Source organism: Anabrus simplex, chromosome 1, assembly GCF_040414725.1.
Source record: "Anabrus simplex isolate iqAnaSimp1 chromosome 1, ASM4041472v1, whole genome shotgun sequence".
NCBI classification, from domain to species: Eukaryota; Metazoa; Arthropoda; class Insecta; order Orthoptera; family Tettigoniidae; genus Anabrus; species Anabrus simplex.
Genome location: NC_090265.1, coordinates 1,190,788,672 through 1,190,813,568, shown reverse-complemented (window position 1 = coordinate 1,190,813,568; position 24,897 = coordinate 1,190,788,672). Strand labels below are relative to the sequence as shown.

At 38.8% G+C, this 24,897-nt stretch overlaps 1 protein-coding gene across 3 annotated transcripts in view; it reads right to left on the bottom strand.

Moving 5' to 3' along the window:
• The window catches only part of LOC136877374 (luciferin 4-monooxygenase), a 128,440-nt gene that overhangs the window by 57,340 nt on the left and 46,203 nt on the right, over positions 1–24,897 (bottom strand). For all 3 annotated transcript variants that reach the window (XM_067151369.2, XM_067151360.2, XM_067151388.2), the window contains exon 3: positions 11,902–12,205. In XM_067151369.2, coding sequence (XP_067007470.2) covers positions 11,902–12,205 — 304 coding nt within the window. The remainder of the gene's footprint in view (positions 1–11,901; positions 12,206–24,897) is intronic.

Below are 24,897 nucleotides of genomic sequence, written 5' to 3'. Positions count from 1 at the left end.
TTCGTTGAGACTTTAAATTGTTATAACTCAACAACCGTTTGATGAATTAATTTGAAATTTACAGGGATTAACTTTAATGATGTTTGCTATAATTCAGCGTTTGTCCCGTTGAAATTGGTTAAGGTGTTAAAAAGCTGTTAAAAGAAAAATTCTTTCGAGAAATATCTCTAGGGGAGGTGAGCTTCGAGCGACAGGTGACGTCACTTGACTCCGCCTAGCGTACTCGTAGGGTCTGGCACATACTGGAACATTCTTTACATGGATGTTCGTACGTCGGTCGGATCTTTAATGCTGGAAATAACATTTCTTTCAATTAATATGGACCAGGACCTAGGCCTTCCTGGTACATCTTCCCCTTGGTTGGACGAAAAGAAAATACGCAGGATTTTCTTTTCCAGGCTTTACTCTTCCTGTGGTACATATTGTCATTTTATGAATTAAGTTACGAACTTCTTCTCGATATTTCTCGGGTACGGGATATGGTTTCTTCTGATAAGGAGACAAGTCATTTACATCAAGATGATATTCATAGTCAGCTATCTCTCCAGGCTTGTCATCGAATACACATGCAAATTTCTGTAGAACGTCATTTTTAGCCTCCTCCAATTTTAATTTAATTTCCGGGTCTTCAACCACACTGGCTATTGACATTATATAATCCGGACCTATAATGGAGTTCTTATTGAATATGGACTCTGCATCGTCCTCACTTTGGTCACCCTTTCTACTTTCTGCTACGGCTGGCGCAACCTCGCTCACAGCGGGCTTAATAATGTCACCACCGGCTGCTTCAAAACGGGCTCCCTTCTCTTGAACTTCCAGGTCACCTCGTCCTACCAGCTGTAGTTCTACGGAATTATTCTGTAATCTTACGAGGTTGGCATCATAGTCAATGGTTCCTTTGTATTTGATCATAAAATCTGATCCAAGTATTAAGTTGAAGTTAAGACGTGATACTACCAAAAATATGTGTTCGAACATCTGACTGTTAATTTCAAACTCTAAAAATGCCTGGGATTTACATTTAACAATCTTATCAGGAACTATCCCTCTTACTTTAATTTGAGCTGCAGGTAATAACAAAACATTGTTCTGATCTTTAAGCGAATCTACAAGCTTATCAGAAATTAAAGAAGCTTGCGCTCCAGAATCGATGAGCGTAATCACCTGTAGGTTGCCTGTGCGTACTGTTATGACAGGTAATGAACGTGTAATAATTGGCCTTAGTGTTTGTGCGTCTTCGAATAGTAATTCGGAATCGTCAATATGCCAGTAATTGATAACAGCAGTACAATAATTTGACGTTTCGTCCTCATCGTGTTCTGTAGTCAATCTCCCTATTGCGAGATCGGCGTTTTTTTTTATAGCGCCTGTTGGGTCAGGATCAGGTGATCTTTGTTCTCTTGGTCCGAATTGACGTTGATATTCCAGGGATGTAGCTCCAGGCTCATCAGGATTACGGTTTCTCTCCCTGATGTATTCCCGTGTGTCCTTCCATCTACTTTCGAGTTCTCGTCGTCTGGCCTCACGGTTTCCTTCAGGAGTGCTTTCGCGCTGTCTCCATGAATTCCTAGGTTGGTAAGGGTGTCTATCCTGATTCCTCTGACGTCTAACATTCCGGAATCTGGTTGGGTTAGTAGGGCTTAATCTGCCTTCTTCACGTGTCCTGGGTTCCTCTCTCTCCGGCGGTTTTATTTCCGCAGAATTCGTATTTACTTCTCGACTCCTGTTAGTTTTCGGACTAGATTGGGTATTAGCCGTATCTAACCTACGCAAAGTAGCGTCAAAATGCTCCAATGTTTTAATGTTGGCAGCGACTAGTATTTCTTGCACATGAGGCGGATATTGAAGTGTCAGGATCTGAATAAGTTCAATATCTGGCAAAGGTGGATCTAAAAACTGGAGCTTCTTTAATTGCATTAGGCAGTAGTCTGAATATCGGGAAGTATTGACTGAAGTATTGTATTTGCTAGAGTAGAGTTGCATTTTTACAAGGTGCTGTCTTTCTGAATCCCAAAAGCGTTTAAGAAGTGCCTGTTTAAAGTCGTCATAGTTTTTAAAGTTGCTCTTAAAAGCTATGAACCATGATAAGGCTCGTCCTTCTAGAAGTTTGGATACTACTCGAAGTTTCCTATCGTCCTCTACCCTATTTTCCTCCAGGTAATCGTCGACATTTAACAAAAATTCTCGAGCAGTGTATTCATCACGTCCTGAAAATTTGACTGGTTTGTCATCTGGTACTTTAATAAGGGTTGTTGTATTGTGTATTTCCCTCGACGAACCAGGAATTGTGACGTCAGTTGTATGTTCTTTAAGTTTAATTTGATTCATTTCTTCGGACAAATTTTTAATTTTAGAATTAATTGAGGTGTCTAAACTTTTTATTTCATTTCTCAAGTCAGTTTTAATGACTTGTACGTCTTTACAGAAAGCAGCTATCTGGGTATGCGTGCTATCTAGCTGTCCTGTAATACGCTTGTCGAGTTCTCCTTGCGTGCTCTTAATTAATCCTATCTCGCTTCGTAATTTACCCACGTCGCTCTTTAATGCATCTCGCAAGGTTTCCTGCACCTGAGCTAACTTTGCTTGAGTTTGTGAGATGTTACCATGGGATTCTTGAAATTCAGTTCGTAAATCTTTGAGTTCAGTAGAAAATGCTTGAACGGAAGGAAGAACATTTCTAAGATCTTTGTCTAAAGACTTGACGACCTCTGTCTTTATTTCTTCCTTAATAGACTCTAAGTTTTCAACAAACTGATCCCGCATGTTTTTCAATGTAGCTTCGACTTGTGCACTAGAATCAGTAAGTTTCTTTTCGAGGCGAGTTCCAGCTTCACGGAATCGTTGCTCGATAAGGGCACTAGATTCAGTGAGTCTTTTGTTAATGACTTTATCCGCTTCAGCAAACTTAGTATCCAAGGTCCTGTCAATTTTAGAAGTTAAGTCTTCAACCTTACTATTTGACTCAGTTAACTGCGCCTGAAGTTGAGTATTAGAGTCAACTATTTGTGATTGTAGTGCGGTTATTTGTGCCTGCATTTGGTTATTGGACCTATCAATCTTAGCATTCTGATCGTTAATGCTAAGCCTGAGAGCTTCGATTGCTGCAAGTATGTTATCCATGTTTCCGGAATATTCGAATAAGTCAAATACAACAAATTCTTTGCAGTCAAATCCTGTGCTCGAGATATAATGACTTGAATCGAACCCTGAATGTTGCGATTATTACAAGTGCATCATTTATTATTATAGCACGGCTTCAAAATGAAGTCCTTGAAGTTGCGATGTCATCTATTATTATAGTATGGCTCCAAAATCGTGCCTCACGTTGGGCGCCATCTATTATTATACTATCCTCTCTGTACCAGGAAAAGTTGTGGGCAAAGGGCATGAGTAGGACCTCAGGGAGTGGAACTGGGTTTTTGGAGCCGATACAGAGAAGGATAGTCTCGCAGAGCGAATAATAGATGGTAAATAATTTTTTTTAAAAAAACAATTTATTAATTTCTCACCCTGCGGTATGATTGTTGACTCAAAATTTATATTGAAATTAAATGTTGAAAATAATCTTCTTGAAAAAAAAATGGCATAAATATCATTGGTTTCAAAGTCTTTCATATGTGTGAATTTCCACCTAAAGTCTTTTTAAACCTAAGCACACTTTTATAATGGTAAATGGATATGAGAAATTATTAAAAGTTTTCAGTTCTCAGTTCGTCAATCTCGTTATACAGCACACTTGAAATCCTACAGTCTTTCTACTAGAAATGAAATTTGAAATTAAATTTATCACTTTTGAGAAATTATGGAAATTGTTCACATGCGACACTGAAGTTTCACTGTTCAAAATAAATGAAAAAGTTTAGTCAGTTTGTTACTCACTTATGACAAGAACTGTTGTTACCAAATGTCGAAAGATGGACATCTGGAATGTTCCATGTAGAATCAGGATCGGCGATGTTGACGTTCCCGATGAGGTGATGACAGCTGGAACTGTTGAGTTTCTCACACGAAAATTCATTTAGTGAGACTGGTTATCACTTACACTGTTGAACACTATTTATGGCGTATGAAGAATCACAGTCCTTTCTGTACTAAATACTATTTACAGTCGTTATTGAGACGTTCTTAATCACACAGTTCACACTTGAAGAAAGAGAAAAAAAAAGAAAGCAAGTCGATAAGCACAGTCTGTGAACACAGTCATTAAGTTAGATTTTCTGCTAATCCTGTTATATTAACTCAGAAAAGTTCTTACTTTTTTATTCAAAATATTGATGTGACGTGAATAAAGAAATATAATGCAATACTCGAGAAAAAAAAATAAGTTCTGGTGATTCTTAAGTATTAGGCTCTGTAGAAGTTTAATGTTACTTGACGTTGCCTAAGTCCACACGTAATGAAATAGTTAATATTTGTACTCCAATAAGTTCACTCGTGTTACAGTCTTAAATGTCTTTTTAGGATTATATTGTAATCGCGACGCGACATACTAACTGCAGTGCGACGTCCTTTATCGGCGATAGAATTTCGCGTTCTGGAGATACGACGAAAGTACTTCTACCGTGACTGCGCGAACATACTGTACGCGGGCCGGTCTCTTCACTATCTCACTCACACAGTTGTCTGTTTGTCCTTGTACGGTACTGTACTGTACTGCACACTACTGGTTTGCGGGCTATCTGGCCTTGACATATATAGATACCAGCGCAGGGAGGGGTGGCAGCTCTCTCTCGACCATGTGACCGTAATTACGTAATTTCGTTGAGACTTTAAATTGTTATAACTCAACAACCGTTTGATGAATTAATTTGAAATTTACAGGGATTAACTTTAATGATGTTTGCTATAATTCAGCGTTTGTCCCGTTGAAATTGGTTAAGGTGTTAAAAAGCTGTTAAAAGAAAAATTCTTTCGAGAAATATCTCTAGGGGAGGTGAGCTTCGAGCGACAGGTGACGTCACTTGACTCCGCCTAGCGTACTCGTAGGGTCTGGCACATACTGGAACATTCTTTACATGGATGTTCGTACGTCGGTCGGATCTTTAATGCTGGAAATAACATTTCTTTCAATTAATATGGACCAGGACCTAGGCCTTCCTGGTACAATATCTTGATGACATCTGGGTTTTCTTCTTTCATTATTCGACAAAACCGCTTTGCACGAAGTTTATGCAATCTATAACTTGTCCTCAGTTCATTCTTCTTCTCTAGGCATGTTTCTGTCTTTATTTTCATCAGACTAATTTTACAATTGGAGCAGGTATCAGTGTGAGGAGTTTTGAATGACAGATTGAACCACTTATAGAATATATACTTGTATTTTGACAGCAAGCACAGTTTCAATCCAGAACTTTTCCTTTCCTCACAGAATGTCTTCCACATCTCATTGACTGAGAGATATGAAGGTAAATATCCTCCCTTAGACTTTCCTCTGTCATGATGGTTCTCTCTGCATTTATACCTTTTGATGTGATTCTTAATGGTAACCGTTATGTCCTTGTGTTCCTTGCCTGTTCTGTCACCACCTCGATTTTCCTTAGGTAACTTCCCAGTATGATGAAACCTACTAGCCAGAAAGATAATCTTCCCTTTGACATTCCAGAAATTCCATGAAAAGTTGCAGCGCAGACAGGAAGTATTTCACCAGTTTTCTTTCTAATGCTGTACTTCACAGAAACAGTTTTCTTCTTCCTAACACTTTCGATGTTCACTACCCTGCGCTGAGTTGTGGAAATGTGCATATACTTCAAAAGAAACTTGTCTTGATTGATCTTGTTTAAAGAAGTCACATGATGATGGAATTCTGTAATATCTTCATAGCAGAGTTCAGCAGCTTTGCATTGTTTCATCGTTTTAGCTTCTGTACTTGTGGGCAAGTCTTTGAGTCCATGAATGCATTTAATATTAGGTTCGTTTTTAGTTCTAGCCAGTTTTCCAGGTACTCTCTTCTTGTATCTAGACTTTCTTCCACCGACACATTCCTGAACCGGCACGCCAGCTTCAGAATCTTCAGATTCATTATTCATACTGTTGTAGAGTGAAATATTTCCTCATGCAGTAACTTGCTTAAAACTTCTCAAGAAGTGAGTTTTATTCTGTCGACGACAATGAGTGCTAATCGCGGGAACATGTGGCATGCAGTTCCAAGAATACATCCTTTCAATAAAGGAGTCTGGCGTTCCATTGTTCCACAGAATAACACTTCCGATTATCCATGAGAATGCCACGTGATTAATAGTTAACTGCATTTATCGAGTTTTACTTTAACTTTCTGAGAGCATATATCGACTTTTGCAAAAAACCTAGTGATTTCAACCACTTCTATACACGCCAAATATTGACTTATGCAAAGGATGATTGCACAGGATGGTGAGCAAGGTCAAACTGATAACATTAGCATGCATAACTCAATTTCGAAAATTTTTGCATTTATCGAGTTTTGAAAAAACGCTCCTCAATTTCAATCTCCATGCATTCTCGTTTCCTCAGTATCATTGTGGAAGGAGAAGGGGCTGCCTGGCCGAGGCAGTAAAGGCGTGCTCGGTTTGCCCGGAAAGACGTGGGTTCGAATCCTGGCCAGGAAGTCGTAAAATTTAAGAAACGAGATTTCCACTTCCGGAGGTGCACATGGCCCTGAGGTTCACTCAGCCTACATAAAAAATGAGTACCAGGTTAATTCCTGGGGGCAAAGGCAGCCGGGCGTAGAGCTAACCACTCTACCCCATCAAGTGCCAAGGTTACGAATAGTGGAAGCCTTTACCTTCCACCCCTCCAAGGGCCTTCATGACCTGTACGGAGATGACTTTTCTTTGCTTGCTTTTTATTGTGGAAGGAGCAAGAACTCAAAGTTGGGTATAGTTTGAACTCATGTCGATAGATGTGAACTGTGTGCATCAATATGGCAAAAATCACACAGTCAGTTCTCTGAAAGAAACATATTTTTCTTTTAAAAGTATACAAGTCATGAACGTGAGATGTTTGTTGTATTTTTAAAGTAAATGGGAGGTAAGAATGTAAACTGGTGCCTATTTCAGCTGCTGAAATGTTGTTGTTTCCTCAGTATTGCTGTGAAAGACAGAATAGGGAGCATATACATATATGCAGTAGATTCTCAGACAACAAGCGTTTTCTGTTATCAACGAGAATGTTTTTAAATAGTAAGAAGGTCCTTTTGACATCACAGGATGCAGGGTACCAATAATGGGAATAAATATTGGTAATAATGAAAATAATGAGCATAGAAACATAAAACTATGTAGTGTATACAGATTATAAATAAACCCATATGTGGTTAATATTAAATTATAATTTAAATAAACAGCAGATAAAATGCTACCTCCCTCTTATATTGCAGACTAGACAAATGACAAAAGTTGATGAAGTTGCATCTCCTTCAACTTGTGGCAGTATACTTGTGGCACATTTTTCTTAGGCATCATTGAAAAAATTAATTCAGAATTAATAATTTTCTTGTGGCTAACAAATAAGCTGTTCTGCAATGCACTCTATGTACTATGAAGGTTTCTCTGAACAGTTACCATAATAACATGAAATATTTTGATTTGCCATATAAGTAATAAACAAAAAATTAAATTAGAATGCCTATATTATTTATTGACAGGTAGCAATATTCAAGTTTAGCAAGTGCAAAGAAGTTGATCATCATATTGCAATGTTTTTGTGACAACTACCAAAATCTTGCAAAGTAGATGATAATGTGGCTTCTTGTTTTAATTCAAACATGAATCATACTGTCCCAATATTATACATATGCATAGAGTCAACAATGCCTTTAATTATGGAGTGCTTTGTTGATTTTTGAAAAATTATCTACAATTATTTGTCAACAACAGTCCACTGTCTGAATATTGTAACACTGCAATAAATAAACTGTAATAACTGACAAGAAACCTGAGCAAGTTTTGGGAAGAGGAGAAGCTGCCAGATGGATGGACATCAGCATCAGCATTGATACACCCACTTGACAAGAAAGGAGACAGATGTTAACAATTATAGCAGAATATCAATGGGTACTACCAGAGACATATAAGGTCTTTTTAAAGACACAGCTCCATAGTGTAGAAAAACAATTGGAGCCACAAATTGGTGAGTTTCAAGGAGGTTTTAGAGCATGTCATGTAAGGAACAGATCCTGAACCTAAAATTGATCATTACATACCAGAAACAGAGAAACAAAAAATTCGTGCTCACATTTGTGGGCTTCAAAAAGGCCTATGATTCTGTAGAAAGGGAAACAATGATTCATATCTTAGAGGAAAAGGGTGTAGATAGGAAGATAAGAGAACTCATTAAGCAGACAGTGACTGACACAACATCCAAGGTCAAATTCAGGGGGATCCTATTGGAATCTTTTGGGAATCAAACAGGGGTCAGACAGCAAGATTCAGCTGTGTTCTTGACAGAATGATTAGAGAGTGGCACCGCAAAATGCAAGGAATAGGCGGTATATGAATAGGATGCAATAACAAAGGAATTGGAGTTGCCTGTATAGCCTTTGCAGATTTCATTGTGGTTCTATCAGAGTCAATAGAGGAGGCATGGACCCAATACTGATCTCCTTCAAGAAGACACAGTACATGACCAACATCAAAAGAGCACCCAGATGGATAACAGTTGAGAGAGAAAGGATTCAAAAAGTGGAGAAATTCAAATATCTTGGAGAGTGGATAGATAATAACCTGCTCGAAAGAGAGGCATTATTATCAAGAATCAACAAGTTGAACTTGGCATATAAACTAACTATGAACACTTGCAACAAGAAGAATATCTTGATCAATGCAAAACTTAGATACTAGCAGACAGTGATCCACCAAGGAGGCATTATATGCAGCTGAATGTTTGGACCTGATAAAGTCAGGATTGGTTAAGAAGTTAGAGCAAGTAATGAAAAAGATTCTTAGAAAGATACTGGGACCCCAAAGAAGAGAATATGGATCATACAGAAAGAAAGGAATCCAAGAATTATATCTCAAGATGGAAAAGATCTCAGATACCAGAAGAGGAGAGCCATCTTCTTCAGGCATATCTACAGAATGAACCCAGGAAGACTGACCTATCAGATAATAAGATTTTTTGAGATCAGGAAAACTTCAGTGCACTGGTATCAGGAGGTGAAGAAGGATCTGGAAGAAATGGGAATACAAGGAACAGAAATCAGCAACAGGAATGCTTACAAGTCGAGGATCAAGGCCACTAAGAGGTTTCAAGAAAAAGTTAGATCCTGTACGCAAGCACCATGGTTAGAAGAAAGAAGGAGATAGCAGAGTGAAAGGATGAAGGAGAACTGGATGAGGATTAAAGCCCAGAAACAGATGAAGCTGAATTCGAATTAACATGGTTCATAGTTGTCCAAAACAAAAGAAGAAACTGTAATGTGTTTCATTGTCTCTTTTATACTTCATTTTCCTGATTTTCTGTACGGTATACTTAATCTAGTTTTAAGCACCAGATTGATAAAAAAAATCAGCAAAATATGTTTTTATATGTGCTAAAATATGAAATATTGCATGTGTAAACCACTGCAACATGCACATACATATGCACTATAAAATCTTGTATTTTGGTTGCATGTAACTTGAAACATATTTGTACAATGGTAGCATACGATTTACCATTAAGAAATAAAACATGCAAATACGCTAAAATCCGTCCCCTGGTGATCACATTTTCTTTACTTATGGCTGGCGATATAAGAGCATTCAAGACCTGTTCTTTCAAACCTCTCTTTTTTAAGTTTATCTATCAATCAGTCAATATTGATCTGCATTTAGGGCAGTCACCCAGGTGGCAGATTCCCTATCTGTTGTTTTTCTAGCCTTTTCTAAAATTATTTCAGAGAAATTGGAATTTTATTGAACATCTCCCTTGGTAAGTTATTCCAATCCCTAACTCCCCTTCCTATAAATGGATATTTGCCCTAATTTGTCCTCTTGAATTCCAACTTTATCTTCATATTGTGATCTTTCCTACTTTTAAAGACGCCACTGAAACTTATTCGTCTACTAATGTCACTCCATGCCTTCTCTCCACTGACAGCTCGGAACATACCACTTATAATACCAATATAATGGTCCGTTATTGGACATTATAAATTTTCCAGCTAACTCATGAGTTTACCCATTCAGGACAAATATTTTAATTTCCCTTTGGGAATCAACATCTATAACATACCACTTAGTCTCTCAAGTCTTCCCAGCCCAAACATTGCAACATTTTTGTAACCCTACTCTTTTGTCGGAAATCACCCAGAACAAATCAAGCTGCTTTTCTTTGGACTTTTCCAATTCTTGAATCAAGTAATTCTGGTGAGGGTCCCATACACTGGAACCATACTCTAGTTGGGGTCTTACCAGAGACTATATACCCTCTCCTTTACATCTTTACTACAACCCCTAAACACACTCACAACCTCGTGCAAAGATCTGTACCCTTTATTTACAATCCCATTTATGTGATTACCCCAATGACGATCTTTCCTTACATTAACACCTAGATACTTACAATGATCCCCAAAAGGAACTTTCACCCCATCAACGCAGTAATTAAAACAGAGAGGATTTTTCCTATTTGTGAAACTCACAACCTGACTTTTAACCCCGTTTATCATCATACCATTGCTTGCTGTACATCGGAAAACATTATCAAGGTCATTTTGCAGTTGCTCACAATCTGGTAACTTATTTATTACTCTATAGAGAATAACATCATCTGCAAACAGCTGTATCTCTGAATCCACTTCTTTACTCATATCATTTATTATAAAAGAAAACATAAAGGTCCAATAATACAGCCTTGAGGAATTCCCTTCTTAATTATTACAGGGTCAGATTATGATCTTTCCTACTTTTAAAGACGCCACTGAAACTTATTCGTCTGCTAATGTCACTCCACGCCTTCTCTCCACTGACAGCTCGGAACATACCACTTATAATACCAATATAATTCTCTGAGATCTATTTTCTAGAAATATAGCAACCCATTCAGTCACTCATTTGTCTAGTCCAGTTGCAATCATTTTTGTCAGTAGTCTCCCATGATCCACCCTACCAAATGCTTTAGATAGGTCAATCGTAATACAGTCCATTTGACCTCCTGAATCCAAGATATCTGCTATATCTTGCTGGAATCCTACAAGTTGAGCTCAGTGGAATAACCTTTCCTAAACCCGAACTGCCTTCTATCGAACCAGTTATTAATTTTGCAAGTGTGTCTAATATAATCAGAAAGAATGCCTTCCCAAAGCTTACATGCACAAGAGCTGCACCATCTAACGCGTGGACATTGTCCTTTGGAGTTGTGTCCTTTGGAGTTTTAGTGCTTGTCTTGTCCCTTTTTATATTGCTCCTTCTTCCTGCATTGCTGGCCATTGCATTTATTCTATGATTTCATATCCAAGTTTCTATCTTTCCATGCATGACTTATTTGTTCTTTCTGTAACTTATAACAATAATAACAACAACAACAACAACATTGTATGATATTGGCTGCTGAGTATTTTGATTTAATGCCTCCTAGGCAACTTGTACATCAATTTTGATGTTTTATTCTTCCCACTATGCTGCTATGGCTAGTATTCCCAGCAGGGAAAATGAGAAATGCATGAAGACAGATTAGACAATCAAGAAGAGGGGGAATTTTGTCTGGTAGATACTTAATGCAAACACAAGAGTTCCTTTGCATGCTGACATGAATGACTTTGCAAAATAAGGATTTTCTTGACTTTAAAAATCAATTGGCCTTTTCTAGGATCAAACCTGTAATGATGAGCAAAAAAACTAACTTGCTAATCACTCATCTGCCAGTAAGAGTAATATTTTGTTAGTTTAAAATCCTACAACACTCACTACTATTTCCACTAAAGAATCAATCTATACTTACTTCAGCGTATGCAAGGCAGCAAACCAATTGGCATGGGTAATACACACTCCTTTTGGTAGGCCAGTAGTGCCACTAGAACATAAGATTACTGCTGTTGTTGTCAGAACATTGGAAAGAACAGGTTCTTTGAAAGAATTCTGATTGCCAGCACTCTCAAAACGTTGCCATGTCTCACCCTCACCAAACACTATGAGAGTGGGTGCAGTCGCCTGTTGATGGAGAGCAATCTGTAGCTCCTTCAATGTCTCAGGCACTGTGAAGATCACTTTTGGCTTAATTACCTGCAGCAGACGGCCCAGATCACCTGATCAAACATACAACATACTATTAGTAAGGTTGGTACCAACATTAAAATCTTACCGTGAAAGTAATTTTTAAGGATACTATACTGTTCTTTACTAAACATATTAGTGAGACATATAGATAATGAGTTACTGGCCTCACAGATAAAATAGCAGCAAAAATAAAGAAATAAAACTGTGAGTGACTGCAATTTGGCATTTTAACTCAAATCCCTGAGTAAATTCCACCATGACATGTAAACTCCAACTCTTGGATGTTATCTGCTAGTTTAAAACAGAAATACAGTATACGATTTTGCATGATTATCTTGCAGCTGTACATACTTTAGGGTGTAACCATCATAGAATAATTTTCGAACAAATTTAAACAGTTCCTACAAGGGCCTACCTACAAGGTCACAAGCTGACTTGCAGGTTTGCATGCATCAGAAACAGCTGTTACGAACACTAGCCCAGGATGTTATCGGATAGGACAAGCCCGGAGGGGCCAGGCTGATTGGCTCAGATGGTTGAGGCACTGGCCTTCCGACCCCAACGTAGCAGGTTTGATCCTTGCTCAGTTTGATGTTATTTAAAGGTGTTGAAATAAATCAGCCTCATGTCGGTAGATTTACTGGCATGTAAAAGAACTCCTGCGCGACAAACTTCTGGCACCTTTGCGCCTCTGAAAACTGTAAAAGTAGTCAGTAGGATGTAAAGCAAGTAGCATTATTATTAAGCCTGGAGGGGTGAACATTACACATTCATAACTATGCTACTCCATATGCATGTGCATTATATTCTTTGATATAAGGACATACATAATTAAATGTGTTTAACTTGGCGTTTACACAAAATGCACGAAACACCATACCTTGAAAATAAATAATTAGGTACTTTACAGGTTGTCATAAGCAATGAACAAAATAAAATACATCTGTTCTTTTAGAGGCTTAAAATGCTCATCGTTTCTATGAACAACTATAAATTGGAATAATGCCTAATACTATGCCGCTGCTATCTCACTTCTGTAGCAAAACGTCATGAATAAAAACCAAAAGAGAATAGGCTCAATAAAAGTAGCATCTCTTCAAGCAATTGTGTTGATACAAAAGAACACAGATACCAAAACACACTAACAAATTACTGTTGTCAATCCTTACGCCACAGCCTATGTAGCTGTATGATTTCATATGTCACAAAATCTGTACCACTTACGACTTCTTTTTAGCCATTATTTGGTGGGACACTCTTAGTACAGGTAAGTCTCATAAATGTAGGTGAAACTCTAATAATTGGGATCTGAACCTAGTCTTGTTCAAGTTCATTTGTGAAAAACTTGCTTAAACCTATAAGTGCTTCTGAACATTGTTATTATTTCTCTCACAAACATTCGGACTTTCAGGAAATGAGATGGGTCCAATTGCTGATGAAACTCATAAAGTACCTGTTTTTTTATATTGCTCTTTGAACCTTATAGGGGCTGCCTGGCCGAGGCGGTAAAGGCGTGCTCGGTTCGCCCGGAAGGACGTGGGTTCGAATCCCCGTTAGGAAGTCGTAAAATTTAAGAAACGAGATTTCCACTTCCGGAGGTGCATATGGCCCTGAGATTCACTCAGCATACACCAAAAATGAGTACCAGGTGCATTCCTGGGTGCAAAGGCGGCCGGGCGTAGAGCTAACCACTCTACCCCATCACGTGCCGAGGTTAACAATGGTGGAAGCCTTTACCTTCCACTCCTCCAAGGGCCGTCATGGCCTGTACAGAGGTGACTTTGCTTTTTGCTTTTGAACCTTATGTCGAACTGAAGATTTATGATTTCTAGCTGTAAGTTATATGGTGCATCCTCTGACTGTATCTGAAATGGTAAATTGAACAGTTGCAGCTTCTTTCGAATACCATCAAGGTCTTAAAATCTGTTATGAAACTCATTTTGAAGCTCATCTAGAAGATGAACATATTTCGCTAGCTCAGTATCAAAGTTCAGAGAACCTATGCACTCAAAATGGTAAAAATCTGCCTTTCTAATTTGGTTTCTCCATGAGGTTAGTTTTAATTTAAATCCCTCTATGGCAGTATACAAAACAGTTATTAGACCATTATTCCCTTGCAGCTGTAGATTTAATTCGTTTAGGTGTGCTGAAATATCTGTCAGAGATGCCAAGTCTGAAATTCACTTCGGATTATGAATCTGAAAAATGTCCATGTCATTTTCAACCAAGAAATCAGAGATATGCTGCTGCTAGTGGCGACATGTGACATTTTGAAAAGTGTTCCTTCTTGAGAGTATATTGTTGCTTACACCACAGCTTTGATATTAGCGATAAAGGTGCCATTTCATAAACATGGTAGGCTTGATATTACTTTTGTATACGATAACATAATTTGAAAGTGATGAAACACATTTTGAGCCAGACTACTTACAAACATGAACTTGATAATAAGACTGTCACGGATGAGGAAAAGTTTTTTTCTTTAAATCTATGACAGAGTGAAATTGAAAGTTGGTTCTATTCCAACAATTTGCTATGGATTGCCTTTCTATCTTTTGAATAAACTGTCAATAAAAAAGAAAAAATCCAGTTGACAGAGTACTGGACATTGAAATAAGGACTGCTGAGGTAGAGGCATTAAAAAAGGCTGCTGTAGATAACAGTGTTGAAAAATTTGAACAATGTGTGCAGGAAATTCCTGGTATCAAATTGAAAATGAGGCACTTGATTTTAAATTATTCACTGATATAGCAGTACTTTACACAGTAAACTTCGACTCTTATGATTATTCAATTTCATCTAAACGTACATACAAATATGAAAGTTTCCATGCATTTAAATGAAGGCAAGATTATTAATAGCTAAGTAAAGTTCTACAGCCACAACTATTGTTACAAAACACTAAATAATTCAATTAAGCCAATTTAATTAAGTAATGGAAACCACAATTCTCCACCTGTAAATACATTAGTGAAACCTCTGAAAGCTAACCTTCAGAACCTAAAAGATGCTCATATAAATAATGACAGTGAAATTCTACCTAACTTGACTTCTTATGAAAACAATTCTAAAAAAATGTATTCCTCCCAGTAATGTTTTTGACAGCATTTCTTATTTACCTACAGTCTAAACAGTCTTATGAGGTAGAAAGGTGGATTATTTTGTAACTGGATGTAATCGAAGACGTAGACTAGAGATGTGGAAAAATTACAGGTTTTGAAGAAAATTGTGATCAGCTTGTAGAGGTAAAAACTGTTCTTACTTATCTAATATCCTCAGCACTTTCTTCATTTGAACATGTAGGTGCCTGCATCCCATAACAACAGTCTCAGGATCAGAAATGTCACAAATAACCAAGAAAGTCTTTCAACTTCTAAAAGACTGTAATTTCAAGGTTTTTAGTGTCATTTCTGACAATAATAAAGTAAATCAAAATATGTTCCATTTGTTGAATGGGGTATCAGATGATGAATTTACACTGTTTTTGCCTAATATCGACCATTGTATATACTGCTTGTATGATACTGTTCGCAACCTTTAAAAATGTAATAAACAAACAAAAGAGATCCATCTAAAAAATTTATTTCCTGAATTTGAATTTGAAACTACAGTCAACAGTGAGGAATCATTGATGAAAACAGAGTTCAACCACCTTAGAGAAATCAGCATCAAATATAAACACACAATGGATTTCAGCTGGAATGACTGTAGCGTACTTGCTATGGCATGATCCTGTCAGCTGATTCTTCCCCTGGTGAAGTTTTTCCTTCAATTGGTGCTCTCAAGCTCTTGGGAGAGCCTGTTAACCCCTAGAGGGCGCATCCTCGGGTAGCGAATAGGGGACCCTACAATTCAGTAGGACTGGTTGTAACACCCAATACAACCCGCAGACCAACAGGCAGCTCAGTTCCTGGGGGCTCTAAAATAATGGGATACCCTCTTTCCAGGGGTCACAAATATGGAGGGCCCAAGCCCAGAGTATGGGTGAAGACCACAACGGCATCAGTGGCAGAAGAGGGAAACTTGTAGCGTCTGTACTCCAGAGGAGTACCTACAGAAGGCGTCAGTACTCTAGTGGAGTGGCCTAGAATAACACCTGGCAGTAGGTATAAAATGCCTTTGTTGAAAACTAGAAAAGCGGCTGGAATTGATAAGATTCCTGGGGATATACTAAAGAAAATGGGTTGGGATATAGTACCATATCTGAAGTACTTATTTGATTATTGTTTGGTCGGAGGAGCTATACCAGATGAATGGAGAGTTGCTATAGTAGCCCCTGTGTATAAAGGAAAGGGTGATAGACATAAAGCTGAAAATTACAGGCCAGTAAGTTTGACATGCATTGTATGTAAGCTTTGGGAAGGCATTCTTTCTGATTATATTAGACATGTTTGTGAAATTAATAACTGGTTCAATAGACGGCAATTCGGTTTTAGGAAAGGTTATTCCACTGAAGCTCAACTTGTAGGATTCCAGCAAGATATAGCAGATATCTTGGATTCAGGAGGTCTAATGGACTGTATCGCGATTGACCTGTCTAAAGCATTTGATAGGTTGGATCATGGGAGACTACTGACAAAAATGAGTGCAATTGGACTAGACAAAAGAGTGACTGAATGGGTTGCTATATTTCTAGAAAATAGATCTCAGAGAATTAGAGTAGGTGAAGCTTTATCTGACCCTGTACCGGTAATAATTAAGAGGGGAATTCCTCAAGGCAGTATTATCGGACCTTTATGTTTTCTTATATATGTAAATGATATGAGTAAAGGAGTGGAATCAGAGGTAAGGCTTTTTGCGGATGATGTTATTCTCTATAGAGTAATAAATAAGTTACAAGATTGTGAGCGGCTGCAGGGTGACCTCGAAAATCTTGTGAGATGGACAGCAGGCAATGGTATGTTGATAAACAGGATTAAAAGTCAGGTTGTGAGTTTCACAAGTAGGAAAAGTCCTCTCAGTTTTAATTGCTGCATTGATGGGGTGAAAGTTCCTTTTGGGGATCATTGTAAGTATCTAGGTGTCAATATAAGGAAAGATCTTCATTGGGGTAATCACATAAATGGGATTGTAAATAAAGGGTACAGATCTCTGCACATGGTTATGAGGGTGTTTAGGGGTTGTAGTAAGGATGTAAAGGAGAGGGCATATAAGTCTCTGGTAAGACCCCAACTAGAGTATGGTTCCAGTGTATGGGACCCTCACCAGGATTACCTGATTCAAGAACTGGAAAAAATCCAAAGAAAAGCAGCTCAATTTGTTCTGGGTGATTTCCGACAAAAGAGTAGCATTACAAAAATGTAGCAAAATTTGGGCTGGGAAGAATTGAGAGAAAGAAGAAGAGCTGCTCGACTAAGTGGTATGTTCTGACCTGTCAGCGGAGAGATGGCATGGAATTACATTAGTAGACGAATAAGTTTGAGTGGCATTTATAAAAGTAGGAAAAATCACAATATGAGGATAAAGTTGGAATTCAAGAGGACAAACTGGGGCAAATATTAATTTATAAGAAGGGGAGTTAGGGATTGGAATAATTTACCAAGGGATATGTTCAATAAATTTCCAATTTCTTTGAAATCATTTAGGAAAAGGCTAGGAAAACAACAGATAGGGAATCTGCCACCTGGACGACTGCCCTAAATGCAGATCAGTATTGATTGATTGATTGATTGATTGATTGATTGATTGATTGATTGATTGATTGATTGATTGATTGATTGATTGATTGATTGATTGATTGATTGATTGATTGATTGATTGATTGTAACAATAGCCTGTATGATATGGTACTAGTAAATCAACCTCGGAAAAGGTTGCGGTGTCCCCTGCTTAAGGCAACGTGCAGTTCTCAGGGTACTGGGGGATCTGTGAGAAATGGGCAACCAGTAACCAACATTAAGATAGGAATAGTAAATCTTATGGCCTGAAAGGAAAGGCAGAGGAAGTAGTAAATTTCATGGAGAAGGAGAAGGTGGAAATGACAGGGCTGAATGAAGTGAAATGGAAAGGTAACGGAAGTAAGAAATTGAGGGAGGATACACTGGAGTGGTGGCCAAGAGGCAAGAAACGGAGTGGGACTAATCATTTCGAAGCAATTGGAGGAATATGTTGAAGAATGAAATGATGGACTTCATACACGTGCAAGCACCACAGGTGGGAAACAGGGAAGAAGATATTGAAGGATTCTGGGAGAAAGTAGAAAGAGAAATTTCAGGTATGGAAGTGGTTATTATGGGAGATCTGAATGTACAGGTCGGAAACAAGAGACAAGGAAAGGAAGAAGTCATTGGACCATATGGATATGGGAAAAAGAATCATGAAGGAGAGGAACTAATGGACTTTTCTGAAAGGAATGGGCTGATAGTGGGGAATACATGGTTTTGAAAGAAAAACAGCAGGAAAATTATGAGATATGGGTGGGGTGACAGAAGAACAAAAATCAGTACTTGACTACTTTTGAGTGAAAAGGACAAATCACAGGAATTTGATGTATGTGACAGCTTTACCAAGAGAAGCATTCGATGGGAACCATAGAGTTGTGGTGGCAAAATTACGGTTGGGAAAAAATGGAAAAACTAAAAGAGATAAGGGAAAGTAAAATAGAAGTATGGAAATTGAAAGACAAAAATGTACAGGAAAATTTGCAAGAGAGATTGAAGCAACAAATCCCAGCTACTAAAGTGGAAAATATAGAAGAAGTATGGGCCAATTTTAAAAAGGCATATGTTAGTGCAGCAGAGAGTGCTTGTGGCAGGACATCTACAAGATTGAAAGAAAAAGAGACACTGTGGTGGCATGAGGAAGTGAGGAAAGTGGTGAAAGAAAAGAAGACAGCCTGGCAAGAATGGAACCGAGGTCAAACAGAAGAAAGCAAAAGGAAGTATCTCAACAGCAAATGGAGATGTACCGAGCTCGATCGCTGCAGTCGCTTAAGTGCGACCAGTATCCAGTATTCGGGAGATAGTAGGTTCGAACCTCACTGTCGGCAGCCCTGAAGATGGTTTTCCGTGGTTTCCCATTTTCACACCAGGCAAATGCTGGGGCTGTACCTTAATTAAGGCCACGGCCACTTCCTTCCCACTCCCAGCCCTTCCCTGTCCCATCGTCGCCATAAGACCTATCTGTGTCAGTGCGACGTAAAGTAACTAGCAATGGAGATGTAAAAAGGTGGTAGGAGAAGAAAGGAACAAGAATTGGAAAGAATTTACACAAAAAATGGAAGTGGATGTAAGTGGCAGTAAAAAGATGCTGTATGGACTTATAAGAAGTAAGAGGACAGAAAGAGTTATCACAAAGCTCCTGAAAAAGGAAGATGGGAAATTGTTAACACACCCAGAAGAGATAAAGAGAAGAAGGAAATAGTATTTTGATAAGCTATTAAATGTGAACAACTGTACAGGGGAGATAGAAGCAATACAGTGTGGGGACTCAACAACAGAGGATGATATAACAATGCGGAAGGTGGAGTTAGTGGTACAAAAGATGAAGATGAGAAAAGCAAGAGGGATGGATGAAAACAGTGTGGAAATGATAAAGGCCGCTGGACCTATTGGTATGCAATGGTTGTACCGACTACTAAAGTGTATGTAGAAACACAAATGTGTACCAGAAGACTGGAAAAAAGGGATAATAATACCAGTGTTTAAGAAAGGGGACACGAAAGTTTGTGGTAACTATAGAGCAATCACACTTATGTCACAGGTAATTAAAATACTGGAAAGGATATTAGAAAGAAGAATGAAAAGAATGATTGAAGGAGGGTTACAAGAGGAACAATATGGCTTAAAGAGTGGAAGATCTGCAGTACCCAGTCTAGCCCTAAATACTGTTACAAACCTTTAACACACACTGTACAACTGGTTTGGCAGGTAAAGAACAACCAGTGTGCATTGTTAACCATTGTTAACTTGTCTGTGAAAGAGGAAACATCTAGCTCCAGGTTTCAATATGGTATGGGGTGATTATGAAAATCGTGTAGCAGTAATAGGATTACATAAATGTGGAAAATCCCCAATGTCATTTTCAAGACACTGCGAAAGCTGAAAATCAATCGTATGTTTGTGTACCAGACATTGAGCAATTCACTGCAACCGGGACTGTAAAGGATCGTCCGAGGGAGGGTCGCCCACGCAGTGTCAGGACTCCAGCAGCAAGAAAGGCAGTGGCAGCTCGTATTTGGAGAAATGCGGTGCGGAAGCAGTCTATCATGTCCCGTGAAATGAACATTTCATAAAGGTCAATGTCAAGGCCTCTGTCAGAGGACCTTGGACTACGGGCTTATCACCGCCGAACAGGACATTACCTTGACGCGCACCTAAAGGAGCTGAGAGTGCTTAAATGTCAACGTCTCCTGCAGTGTTATGCACAAAATGGTCATCGAAACATCCTCTTCACCGATGAAAAGGTATTCACTATTGAAGAATCTTTCAATGTGCAAAACGACAGGGTTTATGCATCATCATCTCGGGAAGCCAGTAGAAAGGCTCTGAAAGTTCAGAGGGCCCATCATCGCACCTCTGTGATGGTGTGGTGGGGGGTGAGTTATTCTGGCACCACCGAGATGCATTTCTGTGAAAAGGGTGTTAAAACCAGCACCAGAGTGTATGAAAGCACCATTTTGGAGCCTATTGTGAAGAACTTAAGTGGCACATTGTTTCAAAGCCAACCCTGGACTTTCCAGCAGGATTCTGCTCCAGCCCACAAGGCTAGGTCTTCTCAAAGGTGGCTTCAGCGTCATATTTCCAACTTCATTTCAACTGAAGATTGGCCCAGTAAGCAGTCCGGACCTGAACCCTTTGGACTACTGACTGTGGTCAGTGCTTGACGGTATCGTCTTAAAGAAGAGACGCCCCACCATTGAAAGTAAAGCGTTCCTTATTGTCAGCAGTGGAGGATTTCCCCCTGGATGTCCTCCGTTCCACCATAGACGAGTGGCTATAAAGACTCAGAGCCTGTATCAGTTCCAAAGGTGACCATTTTGAAAAGTGATTGGTGATTTGTGTTAAGAATGCCTGTAAGAACAACATACTAATAGCACATTAAAATACTTATCATAATATTTGCATTTTTCACTTTTTAAGTTGTAACAGTATTTATGGCTAGACTAGGTAGACTCAATCTTTAGCATGAGACAGATGATGGAAAAGAACTCGGAATATGGAAAGGATCTGATCATGGCTTTCATAGATATAGAAAAGGCATATGATAGTGTCCCCAGAGAGAAGGTTTGGGAAACCATGGTTAAAAAGAGACACTGAAAAGAATGTTAGAAATGGTGCAAGCAATGTAAAACAACTGTGTTAGCAGAGTACTGACTCCAGTTGGAAAGACAGAATGGTTTAGGAATAAGACTGGACTAAGACAGGGGAGTGTGCTGTCACTTCTTTTGTTTATTATGGTCAGGAACGATATTGTAAAGGACAAAGGAAGCCTATGGAGATAAAGAGGTGAAGATACTACTATTTGCAGATGATATTGTGATCTGGGGAAAGAACAGAAAAGAATTGCAACAACAACTAGATGTACTGAACAAAAAAATTGAGAAGTATGGCATGAAAATCAGTACAAAGAAAAGCAAGACTATGGCGATGTCGAGAGGGGAAAGGCAAGGAAATGGCACTGTGAAAATTGGAAGTCAGAGTCTGGAAATTGTGGACAGCTTTAAATACCTAGCAACTGAATTAATGCAAAATGCTAGGGTGGACATGGAGATTAGCAGGAGGGTACAGCAAGGTAATGCATTTTACCAAAGTGTAAGAAAACTTCTTTGGGACAAAGAAGTACCAAGGAAAAGTAAAGAGATAATGTACAAAATGTAATATATACCTATACTGACTTACGCAGCTGAGACTTGGACTTTGACTAGCAGGCAAGAGAGTAGAATTCAAGCCAGTGAGATGAAATTCCTAAGAAGTATGATAGGAAAGGCAAGGAAAGACAGAGTGAGAAAGAAGATGTTAAGAAGGAAGTTGGGATAAGAAAGCTAAATGAGAGTTGAAAAGAATAAACTAAGGTGGTTTGGACATGTAAAGAGGATGGAAGATAATGGAATTCCAAGACAGGTGCTGGAGGTAAAGTTCGAGGGCAAGAGAGCAAGAGAAAGACCTAGAACAAGGTGGATTGAATCAATGAAGAACGGCATAAGAAGACAAAATTTAGACTGGGCAAGATCGTGGAAGAGGAATGGTGGAAGGAAAGGGGAAGATAAAGAAGTGCCATAAATACCCTGACCTAGGAGGAGCTGGATACAGGGAATGATGATGATGATGGTGCTCACAAGCCAGTCTCAAGTCGTATGCAGATTTAGCAACACTGCCTAGCAAAGACTATTTGAATATGACTGCGAAGCGATTCGATTGGCTAACTTCAGCAGCTCATACAATGACAACAGTGCAAGATATCAATTTATTTTTCTCAAATTATTTATCAAAATGACTAACCCTCTAATGTTCATATACCAGGTTCACGTTGTTTACTGCCATCCTATATATCCTAGCAGCATGGAGAGGCAACAAGTGTCATCATCATCATCATCATCATCATCGTCATCATCATCATCATCATCATCATCATCATCATCATCATCATTTCCCTTTATCCAGTTGTAGCCGGGTAGGGGCAAATATGGTTCCTCTCCTCTTTCTTCGGTCTTTCCACCACTCCTCCTCCAACACTGTGTCCCAGTCCAGGTTTCTTTCTATAATGCTGCGTTGGATGGTATCCTTCCATCTCAATCGTGGTCGTCCACGGCCTCTCCTTCCTGGGATTTGCATTTCCATCACCTTTTTTGGCATTCTTTCGTCGCTCATTCGCTTTATGTGCCCAAACCATCTTAGTCGGCTCTTCTCTATTCTATCATTCATTTTTTCCACTCCAATTTCTTCCCGGATCTTCTCATTCCTTATTTTGTCTCTTCTACTCTTCTGTATCATACTCCTCAAGAATTTCATTTCGGCTGCCTGTATTCGACTCTCATCCTTCTTTGTCATTGTCCAAGTTTCTGCTCCGTAAGTTGTTATGGGTACGTAATACATCTTGTACATAGTATCCTTTGCTTCCATTGGCACATCTTTGTCCCATAACATATTTCTTACACTATGATAGAAACAACTTCCAGCTTGAATCCTTTTACTAATCTCAGCATCCAGTCGAGCATTCTCCATTAATTCACTCCCCAGGTATTTAAACGTTTCCACTACTTCCAAGGGCTTGTCTGCAAGTCTAATCTGACCTTTCCCTTCTTTCTCCCCTCTAGTCATAACAAGAGTTTTACTCTTTTCTACACTTATTTTCAATCCACATTCTTCAATCTTCCCATTCACCACATTCAACTGTTCTTGAACCTTCCTGTCGTCTTCTCCCCAAATCACAATATCATCTGCAAATAACATCATGTTCATTTCTCTTCCTCCATATGCTGCTTTTGCCGTTCTCATGATGTCATCCATTACTATTGTAAACAGGATTGGTGATAGAACACTTCCCTGTCTCAGCCCGCTAGTGATTTTGAACCAACTTGTCCTGCCAACTTGTGTTTGCACGCAACTACAACATTCCTTATACAATGCCATGATCATTTTTATTAATCCCTGTCCAATTCCTTTTTGCACCAGACTGTCCCAAACTTTCGTCCTAGGGACACTGTCATATGCCTTTTCAATATCAATGAATGTCATCACCATATCATTCCCGTACTTGCAATGCTTTTCCATTAGTTGTCTCATAATGAAAATGGGCTCTATTGTTGACCTTCCACTTCTGAAACCAAACTGATTTTCCTGTATCTGCTTCTCAACCCTCAACCTTATTCTACTTTCCAGTATCCTTTCCATTATCTTAGCAACATGGGATATTAGAGTAATTCCCCTGTAGTTCTTCAAAACTTTCTTATCACCTTTCTTGAAAATTGGGATGATTATTCCTTTTTGCCAATCCTCAGGGACCTCCTTATTCTCCCAGACATTCCTGAGAACCCGATATGTCCACTGCAGGCCTACAGCTCCAGCTGCCTTTATCATCTCCACTGAAATTTCATCTATTCCAGCAGTTTTTCCATTCTTCATCTTTCTTACTGCCATTTCAATTTCATTCATTGTAATTTCTTTATCCATTTCTTCGTCAACTAATTGCCTTTCCTCGTCGTCCATTGAATGACTGTCATCCGTTCTTATGTTCAGCAGCTTCTGAAAATATTCTCTCCATCTATTTCTTATTTCTTCTGGCTTTGTTAAAATTATGCCACCTTCATCCTTCACAAATGTGGTGTTTACTTGATCTCTCTTTTTGTTTCTTAAGATACCATACAGTAATTTCTTGCTGCCCTGCGTATCATCTCTCAATGTCTGTGTGAATCAGGCCCAGCTTTTCCTCTTTTCTTCCTCCACTACTTTCTTGGCCAAATTCTTTGCCTCCACATATTTTCTTCTACTTTCTTCAGTCTTAGATGTTTTCCATGCTTTCCATGCCATTTTCTTTTCCTTCACTTTAATCTTTACCCTATCATTCCACCAGTGTGTTTCTGTGTCTTTCACATTTCCTGATGTTCTACCACACACCTTTTCTGCACATCCAACCAGTGCTTCCTTAAATCTTTTCCATTCCCCTTCAACATTCCCCACCTCTGTCCTGGGTACCAAGGGTATTAGTTCCCTTTGAAATTCTTCTTGTATGCTTTTCTCCTTCAACTTCCATACTTTAATTCTTTTCTCTCTTCTTAATTGGG